The following is a 17142-nucleotide window of genomic DNA, read 5'->3' as shown; positions in this document are numbered from 1 at the left end:
TTCAGGTGGCAGCTCAGCCTGCTGTGTCACAACTCTGGCCCCATATCTTTCTTATTGTTGAACATCATTTATAAGATACCAATCTATAATGATGCTCATTTCACCCAACTTATACTTGCTGCACAACTAGACAAATATTTCTCTCTTCCCTTCACATTGGGGATATTTAAAGTTGATAATGCAATGCGTGAAACGCCTGGCACATGTGCCTCAAATACTCCTTTTTTACATTTTTAAGTGACACCAAATGTGCTTGACATTCCAATAAGTTTTATTTAATTCCATTAAAATAACACTAAAATATTTTGTTAAATTTTATTTCTCATAATAATTATAGATTAAAGACTCTGAGTGTGCAGTAAAATGCTGTTAGTAATACGTGTTTCATAGTGGAAACTATTTAGCTATTTACTTTAAAATCCATTTATGATGCATGTAGCACACATTAAATTTGACAATGATTTTCAAACTTTATAAATACCATCTACTTAAATGGACAAGCCAATATGGAACAGGAATTCTATTCATTTCTGATTCACACACTAATAATTGGGCCTAACATTTCATATACTTTTCCTAAGTTACAAGTCTATAATGAGAAGAGCCTACATTGGAATTAAAGTTTTTAGATCTCATACTCTTAATTATTATATTCTCCAATTCACCATAAAGCTAAAATAGTTCAATTCATGATTATTGCCTCAACATCCCAATATTTTCTCTTTTTTGGGCCATCGTAAAATGTTTGAATTAAGAGATAAAGTACAGAGGCAATAATTACTGACATATAGAACTGGCATAAAACCATAATTCTGATAAGCAAAGTAAAAACAAACTAACTAAAACCCCAAAAGAAAACAAATAAAAAATTTAAATAAGTTTTTTCTTCTACTTTTCAATTTCTCATCTGGGAAAATAATACCTAACTTTGACTATTTTAGTGAGATATCACATGGGTGTTAAAGTCATAAGTCTTGGACACATTAGATACCCAACTTAGTCCTAAAATGCAGGAATAATTAGGATCTATCATTTATCTTTTAGATCAGTCACACATAGGGGGGTTAGTCACTTCAACTTTATCTTTTGGATATATATATATATATATATATATATATATAGTGTCTTTTACATTATGGAATAATTTTAATTCATTTCCCCACATTTATTTCAAATGTAAAAGTTTATTCATTTGGGAGGAAGAATAAGATGGAAGGAAAGAGAGAGAGAGAGGGCACAAGAGAGAGCTGCTATTCATTGGTTTACTCCTCAAATGCTTAGGGGTTAGGCCAGGTCAAAGCTAAGGACCAAGAATCCAATTCTGGTTCTCCCATATGATTGGTAGAGATCTTAATATTGGGCCATCATCTGTTGCCTCCCAGTGTGTTAATTAGCAGAAAGCTGAGTTAGTGAATGATGCCAGAATTTGAACCCAGACACTCTGCCATGTGTTACAGGTGTCCCATCCCAGGTCAACCACTAGTTCAAACGCACAAAACTTTCCAAGTTTTCAAGAACTACATAGCTACTTCTCATTCTGTTTTCTGATCTGGATTTAGTCATTTACAATTTTCTTATTTCTTTCATTCATCCTATTTCCAACTATTCCTCTGAAATGTAAATCTGCATAAAATCTATATAAGATATATATATATATATATATATAGAGAGAGAGAGAGAGAGAGAGACAAAGAAAAAGGTCTTCCTTTTTCCATTGGTTCACCCCTGCAAATGGCCACTCACAGCCTGTGAGCTGCACAGATCCGAAGCCAGAAGCCAGGTGCCTCCTCCTGGTCTCCCATGCGGGTGCAGGGCCCAAGCACTTGGGCCATCCTCCACTGCCCTCCCGGGCCACAGCACAGAGCTGGACTGGAAGAGGAGCAACCAGGACAGAATCCGACGCCCCAACCGGGACTAGAACCTGGTGTGCTGGTGCTGCAGGCGGAGGATTAGCCAAGTGAGCCATGGCACCGGCCAAGATATATCTCTTGCTCTCTCTTGTTATTTTTATAATGGAGAGTAGGCAAGTTTTGTGATTAAATCATCACATTTCCATTTTCTGCTAAATATATATCTCTACATCTGCATGGCGGATCAACTTTTGGACTCTCATTTTCTTTTTGCCCTGGAAAACAAAAATAAATGAATACACACAAACTTTATTTTATGGAGTTGGTTTTAGAGTTATTTTTGTTAGGAGATATGGCTAGAATTGGTAAGATTTTACCATTCATTAATGAGGAAAATGATTAAAAATTAAATGGGGTCTTGTCACAGTCACTAATGATACATGTACTTTAATAACTGAAAGCCATTTTAAGGTGCACAATTTAACACACAATCTGCACTTCAAAGCAATGGCTAATAATCTGTTCTGCTCACTTTGGGTGTTAATATACATTGGCAATTCCATATTGTGAATCTGTACAACTCCTTTATTAGGACAGCTTGAATACAAAGAAAGTGGATTTCTGCAGCAATAATAGGTTCTACGTCACCCTACTAAGTAAAGAGAAATGTCATACTTTCTGAATTTCTATAGAAATTTCATTTATTTCAGTGATATCTAGCTTTTTTTTCAAGTTTCAAATATTTTATTTTCTTATTCATACAGTATGAAGTTTTCTAAAGATATCTAGCTTTTAAATACAACTGATTATTCCACTTTGGTGTCAAATCAGTTTCTACTCTTCTGCTTTTCAATCACAGATGATATGTTTTATCTCTAGCATATTTAAGTTGTTAAATTTAATTTAACTGGCATCTATTATTTTACTTCCCAATTTCTTAGATTCTTAGACTTCTGGTGTTGAAATTCAAATACACTAATCACATAAATTGCTGAATATCTCAAGGCTTTGTAGTAACACATTTAAAACTATCTAGTAAATAATATGTTAATTATCTTAGTATCCAAAAGAAACTATAAGGAAACATTAGCATAGATTATCATTATATAAGAAATGATTTTGATACAAAATTATGGGATTTGTCATATTATCTAGTGATAAAATGGAACAGGTGGCCTCAATGTTGAATGTTAAGGAAGAAGCTCAATAGTTTATTTGAGATATGTTATAGAAGTATTCAAATATAATCTAGAATTGGGTGCACATTGTTTATGGTTTCTGAAGTATTGAAGAATTTTGATTATATAAATGTCTTTTCTTTATCAAACCAAAGTGTAAATAAAGTTGGAGGTGTAGTACACAGTTAAAAGTGCTAAAAGTGAGCTCTCATGAAAACTAAGAGCCGTTTTGAATAATTTAGAGATGCTAACAGTTTCTCGTAAGAAACTGAGAAAAAACTGAGAACTATACATTATCTCATGAGACACCAAGAGATGAGATTAAAATGGAAAAAATGAGAAAGAGAGAGTGAAAGAATGACTGGCATATATCAAAAAATTTCTTTATCTTTCAGCATTACAGCTAAACATCAGGTAATTAGATAGTGAACTCTAGGTGCTCCAAAATGGCTGAAGTTTTCAAAGGAATTTTTATTACATATATTCTTGGGTCTCTTACACCTAGTTTCAAGTAACATAAAATGAGCTAATATTCACTCACACATATCTAACACTGATTAAATTATGCATCCTTTTGCATTCATGTTCAAAATAATAGCACTGCCAAAAACGTATGTATGCATGCACAAAAATGATAAAACAAATTTAGATAACAAATGACAGACAAAAGCATATTTTCTTCAGATATAAATGGATTTGAGACATCAATCTTTTGGTTTTTTATTTGACAGATAGAGTTATAGACAGTGAGAGAGAGAGACAGAGAGAAAGGTCTTCCTTCCATTGGTTCACCCCTCAGATGGCTGCAATGGCACTGCTGGACTGCAAGAGGAGCAACCAGGACTAGAACCTGGCGCCCATATGGGATGCCAGTGCCACAGGAGGAGGATTAACCAAGTGAGCCGCGGCTCCAGACCCCGAGACATCACTTAAAAAGAGAGATTGAATGAACAATGGGAAATGTTGCCAAGCAGGCTCTGCTATCATGTGGTTTCCAAAACCATCCAATTACAGCCTGTTGCCAGGCAGTTTCTGCTGCCAGTGGCCATACTGACATGGCCTTCTCATTCTACCACAGGAAACTATACATTTTTTATGATTTTTATGATTAAATTTTGACTTTTATTCACACAGCCTAGAATTTTTCTGCTTGTACAGATCAAGTAAGGGTTTAGTAAGCTTCCTGTTTCACATCTGGGAATACCATAGCCAAACAGTCAAAGCCACTAATCTGCTCAATTTAGTTTAGATTGATTATTGCTTTAACTTTCTTATTCATTTTGGTAACCAAACCCACAATGCCTTTGGAGGATTGAGTGTTGCCACCACATTTCTGTTATCCTGGAAGCCAATTACTCTTGCTGAATTTAGGTTTCCCAATTCAGTAACCACAGTACCCACTGTAAAGTCTGGTCTACCAGGAAGAGTAAGCATGCAACACTTCAAGGATGCCAGGTGTCCTTTTACGAGTTGTTTTTCACAGTCATGATGAAGGTAATATCCTTTAGACTCTCCTGGATTGTGTAAGTACATCTTAAATCATAATAGCACCTTAACATTCCACTTTCTCTAAGTGTTCCTAATGTTTAGACTGAGCGAAGCTCAGCATTTTAGTACTCTCAGAGCAGACTAACTTACAGCCCTTCTTTCCACCAAGGAACCATTCATATCCCTTTTTAACTTTTAGACCAGCAACATTCAATGAAGAATCTTTACTTAACTGAACCCATATCAATAAAGTCATCCATGATTATGTATGACCCTTATTATCCTTTATCACATGTTCTTGGTTCTCAGTCTTTGTAATTTAGAGTATAAAGCACCTACTTATAGGTCACACTTAGTGTAATCCTACCAATACTTCAGTCTAGTGGGTCCTAGAGAGATTCAGCACTTTTGTCAGGGTAATAAAGGAAAGTTAATACAGTTTCCTAGGGTGATGGAGAGTTATTCCTTCAGGTGGGGAGAGAGAACACTCACACTGGTGGAAGGAGGGCACTTCCTTGAGGGATGTAGAAGCCGCTTTCACTGACAGAGAAGATGCATCTATCTATGTTGCGTCTTCTCAGTTCTCTCCTCTATCCAGTTTCCAAGTCAGAATATGGATTTTATTCGTGATCCCCCTCTGTCTTGATCTTCACTCTATCTCAATTGTTCTTCTTACAACTTGTGAATAATGTAGGAACTCTCTCTTTCTCCTCAGGTGTCAGTTTGGGCTAACTAGATGCAGAACCTGAGATGATGACATATGAGAGAAGGAACTGCAGGAAGCTGACTGTGGTGGGATCAGGAAGACGGTAGTCATAACTGAAGTCTGTCGGAGCCTTGGGAGCTCTGGAGTGTACATTACACTATAGGACTGACCCCATCAGGATACAAGGGACCAGACTTTTTGACCCATATGTCAGGCATCCACAGGTACTTCAGGGGCCCTGAGGTGGTGTATATAATTCCTCAACTGAGGCAGCTTTCATTTTCTTTGGTGAAATTGTTCAGAGAAGAGTGGGTCTGTGAGCTATTAGAAGCCTTGACTCACAGCATGCGGGGCTTTAGTGCATGGGCCAGATGGAGGCGACACACTCTGCATCCTCACTAGCAGGACCAGAGTTCAAACCTCTAGCTTTTCACCTTCAAATCATTCAATAAACATCTGCTCTCCTACTGCTAGCTTTTCCTCCTTCATACTTCATTGTAGGTAGAGTTCTCATTCTCAAAAGCAACTGCATTACCCTCTTGCTTAAACATACTTCCAGTCTTTCCCCCCATAGTCTTTATCCTGAAGCCTTCACAAGATGAGACTCTTACTCATCTTCACTTTTCTTATATTTCCAGTCTCTCCTTAAAATTTTTTTTAAACTTTTATTTAATGAATATAAATTTCCAAAGTACAGCTTATGGATTACAATGGCTTCCCCCCCATAACGTCCCTCCCACCCACACTCTCCCCTTTCCCACTCCCTCTCCCCTTCCATTCAATTCAAGATTCATTTTCGTTTCTCTTTATAAACAGAAGATCAGTTTAGCAAACATTAAGTAAAGATTTCAACAGTTTGCTCCCACACAGAAACATAAAGTGAAAAATACTGTTTGAGTGCTAGTGATAGCATTAAATCACAATGTACAGCACACTAAGGCCAAAGATCCTACATGAGGAGTAAGTGCACAGTGACTCCTGTTGTTGACTTAACAAATTGACACTGTTGTTTATGGCCTCAGTAATCACCCTAGGCTCTTGTCATGAGCTGCCAAGGCTATGGAAGCCCCCTGAGTTCACTGACTCTGATAATTTTTAGACAAGGCCATAGTCAAAGTGGAGGTTCTCTCCTCCCTTCAGAGAAAGGTACCTCCTTCTTTGATGACCCGTTCTTTCCACTGGGAGCTCACTCGCCAAGATCTTTCATTTAGTTTTTTTTTTTTTTTTTTTTTTTTTTTTTCCCCCAGAGTGTCTTGGCTTTCCATGCCTAAAATACTCTCATGGGCTTTTCAGCCGGATCCACATGCCTTAAGGGCTGATTCTGAGGCCAGAGTGCTGTTTAGGACATCTGCCATTCTATGGGTCTGCTGTGTATCTCACTTCCCATGTTGGATCATTCTCTCCCTTTTTGATTCTATCAGCTAGTATTTGCAGACACTAGTCTTGTTTATGTGATCCCTTTGGTTCTTAGTCCTATCATTATGATCAACTGTGAACAGAAATTGATCATTGGAACTGGTGAGATGGCATTGGTACATGCCACCTTGATGGGATTGAATTGGAATCCCCTGGTATGTTTCTAACTCTACTTTTTGAGGTAAGTCAGCTTGAGCATGTCCCGAATTGCACATCTCTTCCCTCTCTTATTCCCACTCTTATATTTAACAGTGATCACTTTTCAGTTAAGTTTCAGCACTTAAGAAGAATTGTGTAATGATTACAGTATTCAACCAAAAGTATTAAGTAGAACAAACAAACAAAAAATACTAAGAGGGATAACATATTAAGCTGCTCATCAACAGTCAGGGTGAGGGCTGATCAAGTCACCGTTTCTCCTAGTGTTCATTTCACTTTAACAGGTTTTCTTTTTGGTGCTCAGTTAGTTGTCACCTATCTAGGAGAACAAGTGGTATTTGTCCCTTTGGTATTGGCTTATTTCACTCAGCATAATGTTTTCCAAATTCCTAACAGGGATCACTTTTCAGTTAAAAAAATTTTAATTACTTACATATTTTAAAGGACTATAGTAAAATACTTCAACATTTAGTGTAATAACATCAAATCCATCTCCCTCTTCCCCATTTCCTTATATTTTCTTTGTGTTTGGAGCCTACAAGCTCCTCTTTCAGTTTTTTATACAAAAATATATTGTATTAACATGAACTATAGCCATTCTGTTTGTGTACAGCGCAACACTAGAATTTATTTTTCAACCTCCCTCTAGCCTCTCTACCCTACTCTTTCTGCCCTCCATAATCACCACTTTTGGTTTGAATTGACTTTTTGAAACAAACTAACACAAAAGAGATAGAACAGGTGGTACCTGTCTTTTTGTGTCTTGATTATTTTACTTAGCATAATGATCTCCAGGTCCACCTACTTGGCTACAATATCAGGATCACATTATTTTTATGATTGAATAATAATTCATTGTGCATATATAGCACATTCTCTCATGTCTTATCCTTACACTTCCTTAATGTCCAGCTTTGTACCTGATAAACAATAAGATTTCTTTTTTCTTTTTTATTTTTTTGCCAGAGTTAGACATGAGAGAGAGGCAGAGGGAAAGGTCTTCCTTCCGTTGGTTCACCCCCCAAGTTGCTGCCACGGCTGGCATGCTGCGCCGATCCGAAGCCAGGAGCCAGGTGCTTCCTCCTGGTCTCTCTTGCGGGTGCAGGGCCCAAGCACTTGGGACATCCTCCACTGCACTCCCAGCCACAGCAGAGAGCTGGCCTGGAAGAGGAGCAATCGGGACAGAACTAGCGCCCCAACTTGGACTAGAACCCAGGGTACTGGCGCTGCAGGCAGAGGGTTAGCCAAGTGAGACGCGGCACTGACCAACAATAAGGTTTCAATAAACTGTTGTTGAATGAATAGCTGAATGAACCACCATCATGTGGAACTGATGTGGCTTCTTGCATGCACTGTTGCTCTTGGCTTTGTTTTAACATCCCTCTGACAGGAATCCTCTGTTCCCACCTCATGTCTGTTCACTTTACTGATCCCTGTTTATCCTCTGAGAACCAATTTTTTAAACACTTTCCATCTTGGATCTCCTGTCCCAACACACGTACACCTACAAGGTTTCTGTTGAGTCTACCTCCAAAATGCATTCATATTACCCTGTCCATCTAACCCTTTACAACCTGAAGCAGTGGATTTCTGCTCCCAATCTGGCAGTCTCTCAATAGATCTTAAACTTTGTGAAGGCACAGCCTGTTTTTTTAAAATTCATCACTAACTCCTCAATATCCAGATTATCAACATGTCCAACACCTTGACTCAAAACCACACATTTACTAGTAAGTGAAGGATGGAGGAATTCAATTGAAGATAATCCTCCTAATTTTTTTGTGTGTGGTAAGAATAAATATATTTCAAAACATCTTTTAATGTGAAATGCAATCACAAAGAAACTGATTAACAGAAATATACAGTGAAAAGCCTACATTTATAGGATAAGTTTCTTGAGATGAAGAAAATGTCAAGATAAAGTATTGGCTCATTTGCTGGAGATCTGTTTCAAATTATTTCACATTTCTCAGTTTTTTTGGAAGCTTATTTATTTATTTATTGAATGGCAAAGTTACAGAGAGAGAGGGAGAGAGAGAGAGAGAGAGAGAGAGAGAGAGAATCTTCCATCTGCTGTTTCACTCCCCAAATGGCCAGGACTTGGCCAGGCCAAAGCCAGCATCCAGGAGGTTCTTGCAATTCTCCCATGTGGGTGCAGGAATTCAAGCACATGGGCCATCCTCTGCTGCTTTCTCAGGCACATTACCAAGGAGCTAGATCAAAAGTGAAGCAAAGTGGAGCAGTCATGACTAGACCCACTGTCCGTATAGGATGTCAGAATTGCAGGCAGTGACTTTTCCAACTATGCCACAGCACGAGTTTCGCATTTCTCAGTTTACATCCAACGAATGACACATTATTGTTTCTCTAACAGGTCAAGCTAGAATTCTGCTCAGAGTCTGAATCAGATAAAGGCAGAAAAAAATCCTTAATCAGCCCTTTTATACTATAAGTTTTAATTAATTTACTTATGTACCTTTGTAGATTTGTTTATATATTTAATATTTATCGGATGCCAGATGTTGCATTACTTTGTGGAAAATATTATTAGCTAGCAAGAAAGCACTTTATGGAACATGACTATTTATTTAACAAGTAGGAATTCAAACATTCAAATGTCCTTGTATTTGCATCACCATTCTTTCTGGTAGATTAGCAAAACAACTTCTGTGACATGAGGAAAAAAATTATTCTGATGCCCCAAGGGCATTTGGAAACATTGATGAATTCATTAATTCATTAATTCATTACCTAGAATTCAGATTTTAAATTTTCCACTGGTTTATAATACTTATAATACTTATAATGTGCTTAGATATGTTACAGTTACTGGAAACCTATTAAGCAATTGTATGTAATAAACTAGTATTTACTGTGTCTATACACAGTCACTTGTTAAAAAGATAACTAATATTTTACTGAACTAATGTTTGCTACCATTATTTGCCCTTTTCTCATTATTGACTGGCAGCATATCATAGCAGGTAAGAGCATGGTCTAGAATATTAGTCATATTTTGGTTATTTGGTTATTGGTTCTAAAACAAGTTTGACATCATTTACTTTATTTCTCTTTCCTCACAGATAAAATGTAGGTAATAGGCGTGCTTACTGCTTTGGATTGTTTTTAAGATTACTGCTCAATAATCACATATTTTATTATTTATTTTATTATTACTAGAAAGTGCATAAATACATATCCATGGATGAAAATAGCAAGACTCAGTCTCACTTTAGTAAAATCTTCCAAATATGAAAAGTGATCCTGAGTAAAGTTTTCTCTCCTTTCTTGCACAGATCCCTGCTTCTCTCAATGAAGAATCTGCAAATCAAAGTTTTTTTTCTTTATACAACAAACATTTCTTGCCTAGACCATTTGAAATATTTTTCTGATCCTTTCCTCACTTTAATTAATATTGTACTTTAGCCATATTTATTTGTCACTGGAAATGGCTTTGCTGGTAAGCAATTTTCTAATAGCATTTTTCATCTGGGTATTTCTCAAAGTATATATTAAGGGATTTAGCATGGGAGTTATCATAGTGTAGAATATAGCAACTACTTTATCAAAGGAAAAAGCAGCCGCAGGTCTCATGTATACAATTATGCAGGGAACAAAGAATAAGACAACTACTATAATGTGGGAGACACAGGTGGAGAGGGCTTTCCGCCTTCCTTCCAAACTCTGGGTCCTTAGGGAGTGCAGGATGGCCACATAGGAGACCAACAAGAGAAGAAAGTTCAATAGACAGATGAACCCACTGTTAGCAGCAACAAAGAGTCCAAGAGTATGGGTGTCTGTACAGGCAAGATTGAGCAAAGGATTCAGATCACACATAAAGTGATCTATGATGTTAGGGCCACAGAATGGTAACTGGAAGATGAAGAGAATCTGTATGGTTGCATGAAGAAAGCCACCCACCCATGGCACCCCTGCTAGGAGTCCACACACCCATTGGTTCATGATGGTTGTATAGTGCAAGGGCTTGCAGATGGCCACATAGCGGTCATAAGCCATCACAGTTAGCAGGATAACTTCAGCACCTCCAAAGAAATGTTCACCAAACACTTGAGTCATACATCCATTGAACATGATGGTCTTCTTTTCATGGAGTGAATCTGTGATCAGTTTAGGAGCATTGACAGAGGAATAGCAGGCATCAATAAAGGAGAGATAGGCCAGGAAAAAGTACATAGGGGACCTCAACAATGGACTGGCAGTGATGATGACCACAATGAGAACATTTCCTACCATAGAGATGATATAGATAAACAAAAACACAAAAAATATTATTTTCTGAATGTTTGGATTCTCTGTAAGCCCCAGTAGAACAAACTCAGTCACATTGTTCCTATTCTCCATGTATTTCATGTGAAAATTAATTAAATTACCTGAAAGAAAGATAATAAAATCTTTAATTTAGTAAGCTGACTCATAATCATAAATAATTCATTTTTGGATTCTGTTGAGTTGTGAGATCTTACAATATCTTTTTTCTGACAATGAAATACAGTGCTCTAAGTTCTTTAGGATTATTCAATTGCCTTCTGGGTGAACATTCTCCAAAGCATACGCTAGAAGAATTTTTCTCACACAAGGCAGGAGACCATCTGAGTATACTTGATTATCTGAAAAAAACTATAAGCTTTATTTGACTAGTAGGTTGTATGCATAGTGACAGCTAATCCCCCTTCCCAAAAATGAGGAATGCAATGATGGATAACGGATGCAATTGCCAAAGATGTTAATCTATAGAACCTTGTCACTGCTCAAGAAATGGGGAACCATTAAAGCTAATTGAGAATATGAGTGCAAAGATGACTAGGAATTTGAGGAAAGTGGAATCTTGGACATTAATCCAGTGAAGGTCTTTCTGTGTCTTGGATGAAGTGGATTAAGGTTTGCTAAGGTAGAGGATTGGGGGATAGAGAGACAGAAATTCTAGCCAAGAAACTGTGTAATACTGACATAAAAAGTGGAAAGGTTTCATGATGGAGATATAATGAAAGATACAAGACCAACTGAAGAATAATTCCTAACACTTGATGTCTATATTTATAACTTTATAATTGTAATAATAGAAAACGTTTAGTGATTACTTTGGGCTAGGTGCAGTACCAAGTGCTTTGCAGACATTATTCCTTTCAATATTTTACAACTTGGGTGGGTGACATCCCATTCATCTTACAAATAAGGAATTGGTCTTAGAGACTACTGTTTTTAGTTATAACAAAAAGGGAACATTAACAAATTTGCTAAACACTTAGTGTTTTCTAATCCTGTTTGTAGATACTTGGTGATTTAATCATGGATAGTAAGTGGCTACTCATATCATTTTTTATCCTTATTTTACTAGTAATATAAGCACAGCAACATTAAGAATCTTGCCCCAGAACAAGTAGCTAATAAAGGCAGAACCAAGAAAAAAATCTCAGGTTGTTTTGATTTACTGTTGCCTTCCAAAGTCTTAAACTATATTTTTTTCCAAATTCTTCTTATAATGTACATGATGCTTATTACAACATTGCTTCAATAACAAAGGTTAAATAGAAAGAAAAAAATCAAAATATCAGTTATGAGTCTGTTAAATGGCTAAGTAAATTAAAGTTTAGCAACACAATACAACACAACACAATACCGTGCAACTGTCTTAAATGAGGCAAAGATATTAACATCACTCTGATATTTACAGTAGGGAATATTGAAAACACATATTTAATAGTAAGGAATTTTCTATATAAAGTATTGTTTATACATTTAATGGACTATGGAGGAAAACTATGAAAAAATAAGTGAAAAATAGGATTCAATTCATTACCCTCTAATACACATGCATATAGAGCACAAAACTAATAAAATATCCCTCAATTCTAGCAGTGGTTATCCTCCATATAAGTAATGGTATAAACGTTTTTAGATGATTATTTATCCTTTCTGTTTTTATTGTTATATGGATCATATGTATTAGTAAGCATGGTGTTAACATTGCAAAACAGTGTCCTATTAATTACATAGTTTTTTATTAGGTACTTACTGAATACCAGGCACTTGCTTTCACAGATGTTATCTCATGCAATTAAAAGGATAAAACAATGATTTAGCTATTTATAGAAGGAAAAATGGAACTCCAAAAATTAACTGTCTTTCCCAGATTTACATGTATAGAGAGGGACAGGACCAATGCGCCTCTCTAAGTGATCAGGTCGGCCCAGCCCATGTGATGACTTCCTGCACTTTCATTGGGCAGACCCCTCTACAATCCCTTTTCCCTCACAACTGCACATCTGCAATTTTCTATGGTTTTACAGGAATTGCCAGTTGTGTACTTAACATTGACATATATCCTACACTTTTACCACAAACAATGATGAGCTAGTAATCTTTTGAAGTGATCAGGATAATATACATATTTTAGCCTATTTCAAAGACATCTTTATCTGAAGCAACTTCATGAGGAGACATGTACAAATATAATGACATATTTCAACTTCCAAATATTAAGAAAATGTGTGGGTGTTTTTTGTATTCCTGGAAAGACCCCCTTAATTTTGCCTCTCAGTTATAGTTCCTCTCTCTCCAATACCCTTCCAAATCAGATGCCCCAGACACTGCTGAAAAATTTTGAAAACAACTATTACAGAGATTAAATATTTTAGTTTGAAAATCACAAATACAAGATTAGAATCCTGCTGCTACAATCCTAGTTCTTCTATTACCTGGGGTACAGATATTGACACTTCACACAATTGCTGCACTGTCAACATGAAAACAATAATACAACCTCACAGGTTGTTATGATAATTGATTAAGATAATGCATATGAACACATCCGCCATGGTGCTGGAGACACATGCAGAACTTTCATTTATTTATATAAGAGTGCATGGGCTCAGTAGGTAGGTAGAATTGACAGAGCAGGAACAAAGACAAACATTTATCTGTGCAATAAGTTCAAGAGGGAAGAATCACCTCCAAGTTCTTGTTAAAAAAGTTTTTTTGTTACAGAGGCTCATAACCTACTGCAACTGATCCCAGATTTCTGAGGTTGTATTAGACTAAACAGTTAATTATTTATGTCATTTAATAATAATATTTTGAGATTCTGTGTGTGAGAAGTTCATTTAAATTTTGCTTTCAGCTTCATGATTGTGTCAATAACAAAAGAAAATTTCTGGTATCAGGGAACTGGCTCTTACAAATTGCTTCATCCCTGAATCTCAGACTGTCTAGTAGTAAATTCAGTTAATTATAATTACTATCTTTTGAAAAATTGGGATGATAAAGGTAATGATTCCAGTATATAAAATATTAATCTTTAATAAGTATCAGCATTGTTAAAAAACTTACCTTAATAGTCTTAGATAATCCAGTGATGTTTGGGGGTATTCAGAAAAAATCTCATTTCCAGAGGGAACTCCTCTTGGAATACAAAACTTTCAAAATGAAAAATAGTATATACTTGCAAGAAGACTATTCAGATAATTCAATATCAAGCTAGTAGTTGTTAAGGAAGTGTCTTTGTCAGTATGAATGCTCCCTGCTAACCTAAAGACTGAATATGTTTTCATGAAAAATATTGATATTTGCAAGCATAATGTATTCACTTGATACTTCATGGAGAAGTAATCATTATGTTATTATGGTCCTTTTGGACAGAAGATAGAAAGTTCTGAGGGCCAAATGAATCACTCTCTCTGTAATGAAACTTGTTCCGGGGATGTGAAATATGACAAAAGAATAACAATTTCCATCTTGTACTACAAGGAGATTTACAAAGGCTTCTATAAAGATTTGGGAACTTTGTGTTGTAGGTGTTTCTTTGTCTCCTAGGAATTAATTATGTCCTTTGATGGAAAGTCTTTGTCTTAGAAGTAAAATACCTACTCTGGAGAGACAGGTTGAATCACCCATTTTTAATGGGGAATTCTATTTCCTCCTCTTGGAATGTAAGCATGTGAGAGTTCCCTATCTGAACCTAAGTTGTTTAGAGAACTGGAAGCAACGTTAGTAGCATGGTGGAATATAGTGTATGGGTCCCTCTGATGTAATTTCTCTATTGAAGTGTGTCACAGAGGAAACTTCTGTTTTTCTGGTCAATATTAAACGTTTCTTGGAGGTGGGCATTGTGGCACAGTGGTTAGCCTCCATTTGGGGCACCCATCTCTCATTTTGAAATGTCTAATTTGAATCCTGGCTACTCTGCATTTCTGATCCACTTTCTTGCTAATGAACCTGGAAAAGAAGTAGATAATGGTCCAAGTACTTGATTCCCGCTACCGTGTGGGAAACCAGGACGGATTTTTTTGGCTTTTGGCTTTGGCTTGACAACTCTGGTTGTCATGGACACTGGTGGAGTTAACCAGTGGATCGCTCTCCCTCTCTTTCTATCTCTCTCTCTTTTTCTCTGCATGTGCCACTCCAGTTTTCAAATAAAGAAATGAATCTTTAAAAATTTAATAATTTCCCAAACTCCTTGATTGCTTGAGCAATAAAACAAGTGAAAGCTTACGGTTTTTTTTTTTTTTTTTTTTTAAGTAGTTGACTCCAAAAGTTGTCTTTCCCCTTTCTCAGAGTATTTCGAAAGTAGCTAGAAGCCGGCACCACGGCTCACTAGGCTAATCCTCCGCCTAGTGGCGCCGGCACACCGGGTTCTAGTCCCAGTCGGGGCCCCGGATTCTGTCCCGGTTGCCCCTCTTCCAAGCCAGCTCTCTGCTGTGGCCAGGGAGTGCAGTGGAGGATGGCCCAAGTGCTTGGGCCCTGCACCCCATGGGAGACCAGGAGAAGCACCTGGCTCCTGGTTTCGGATCAGCGTGGTGCGCCGGCTGCAGCACGCTGGCTGCAGCGGCCATTGGAGGGTGAACCAACGGCAAAGGAAGACCTTTCTCTCTGTCTCTCTCTCTCTCACTGCCCACTCTTCCTGTTAAAAAAAAATTAAAAAAATGAAAGTAGCTAGAGACTCCAATAATCACCAAATGGAAGTTATCTCTGGGACTCCTAGGCTGGTTAGTTTTGGACAGTAAGCAGAAACACAAATTTGGAAAGACTTCTAAAACCCAAGAAATTACTTGATATTGTTACTTGACAGTGTTACTTATTTTACAGATATTCTAGGAGATATGTAGTGATAAACTAGGGTGGTATTATTTTTATAGAAGGCTTTTATTTAATAAACATGAAATCATAATTACAACTTTTGGATTATGTGGCATTAGTTTAAAATTTTCCAATGACTAATGATGGTGCAAATTTTTCCCACAATTTCATTGGCCATCATTGTATTTTCTTTTGTGCACTTTTTACACCTTTTCACAATTTAAAAATAAGAGTTCTACAGCAGAAAGAGTGGCCATCAAAGAGGTACTTTTCTCTGAAGGGAGGAGAGAACTTCCACTTTGCTTATGGCCTTATCTAAATACTGATAGAGTCTGTGGATTCAAAAGACTGCCTAGGCAGCTCATCTCAAGAGCCTTGGGTTGTTACTGACGTAATACATGAGTTTGAATTGTTAAATTAAAACAGGATTCACTGTGCACTAACTTTCCATGCAGGACATCTGTCCTCAATGAGCTGTATTATGAGAGTTAACTGTAAAGCTTGTTCTCAAACCGTTTGTGTATGTGTGTTTTGTGGGGAGCAACTGAGACTAGACTAAGTTACTGGAATTAAGACTTATTCTATGCATCTGCTCTCCCACAAAATGGCGCTGGGGAGGAGTAAACTTCTACGCAGCTGCCTCTCGCCAATTTGACTGATGAGCTGCAGGAGCTGATCCTGCTCCTGATTGGAGGAGAGCAGCGTACTCGGCGTGTGGGTAGCAGAGTTGGGATTGGTGAAAGAGGACTATAAAGGAGGAGAGAGACAACATGTACCAGGAACACCTGAGGAACACCTGAGCAGCCCCCAAGAGAGCCGGCCAGCGGTGTGCCGCTCCTCCGCGGAAGCGGGGAAAGTGGCAGGGGGTGCCGCCCCTCCACGGAGGTGGAGGGGTCGGCAGCCAACCCGGGAAGGACCAGCAGCAAACCCGGGAAGGGCCGAGCAGACAAAAGAACAGCGCAGGGTCCAGTGTCGTTCCTCCATGAATGGGGGAGCGACATGTTTGTGTGCGAATTGTTAAAATCTACTTAGTATAGAGTTGGTCTTCTGTTTATAAAGTTAATTGAAAATGAATCATAACGGAGAATGGGATGGGAGTGGGAGTAGGAGGTGGGAATGGGAGTGGGAGTAGGAGGTGGGATGGAGGGGGGGAGGGGGAGGGTAGGTATAGGGGGAAGAACCACTATATTCCTAAAGTTATACTTATAAATTTGTACTCATTAAATAAAAAAATTTCTTTGGGAAAAAAAGG

At 37.5% G+C, this 17142-nt stretch overlaps 1 protein-coding gene across 1 annotated transcript; it reads right to left on the bottom strand.

Annotated features, from left to right (window-relative positions):
• Positions 1-10229: 10229 nt before the first annotated feature.
• Positions 10230-11168, bottom strand: LOC100356344 (olfactory receptor 4C46-like). Its single transcript, XM_017349619.4, has one exon. The coding sequence runs from the start codon at positions 11166-11168 to the stop codon at positions 10230-10232; it is 939 nt and encodes a 312-aa protein (XP_017205108.4).
• Between the last annotated feature and the right edge of the window lie 5974 nt (positions 11169-17142).

This window comes from Oryctolagus cuniculus, chromosome 1, assembly GCF_051225735.1.
Source record: "Oryctolagus cuniculus isolate XC-2025 breed Fujian yellow rabbit chromosome 1, ASM5122573v1, whole genome shotgun sequence".
In the NCBI taxonomy this organism is placed as follows: domain Eukaryota; kingdom Metazoa; phylum Chordata; class Mammalia; order Lagomorpha; family Leporidae; genus Oryctolagus; species Oryctolagus cuniculus.
This window is presented reverse-complemented; position numbering and strand designations above follow the sequence as displayed.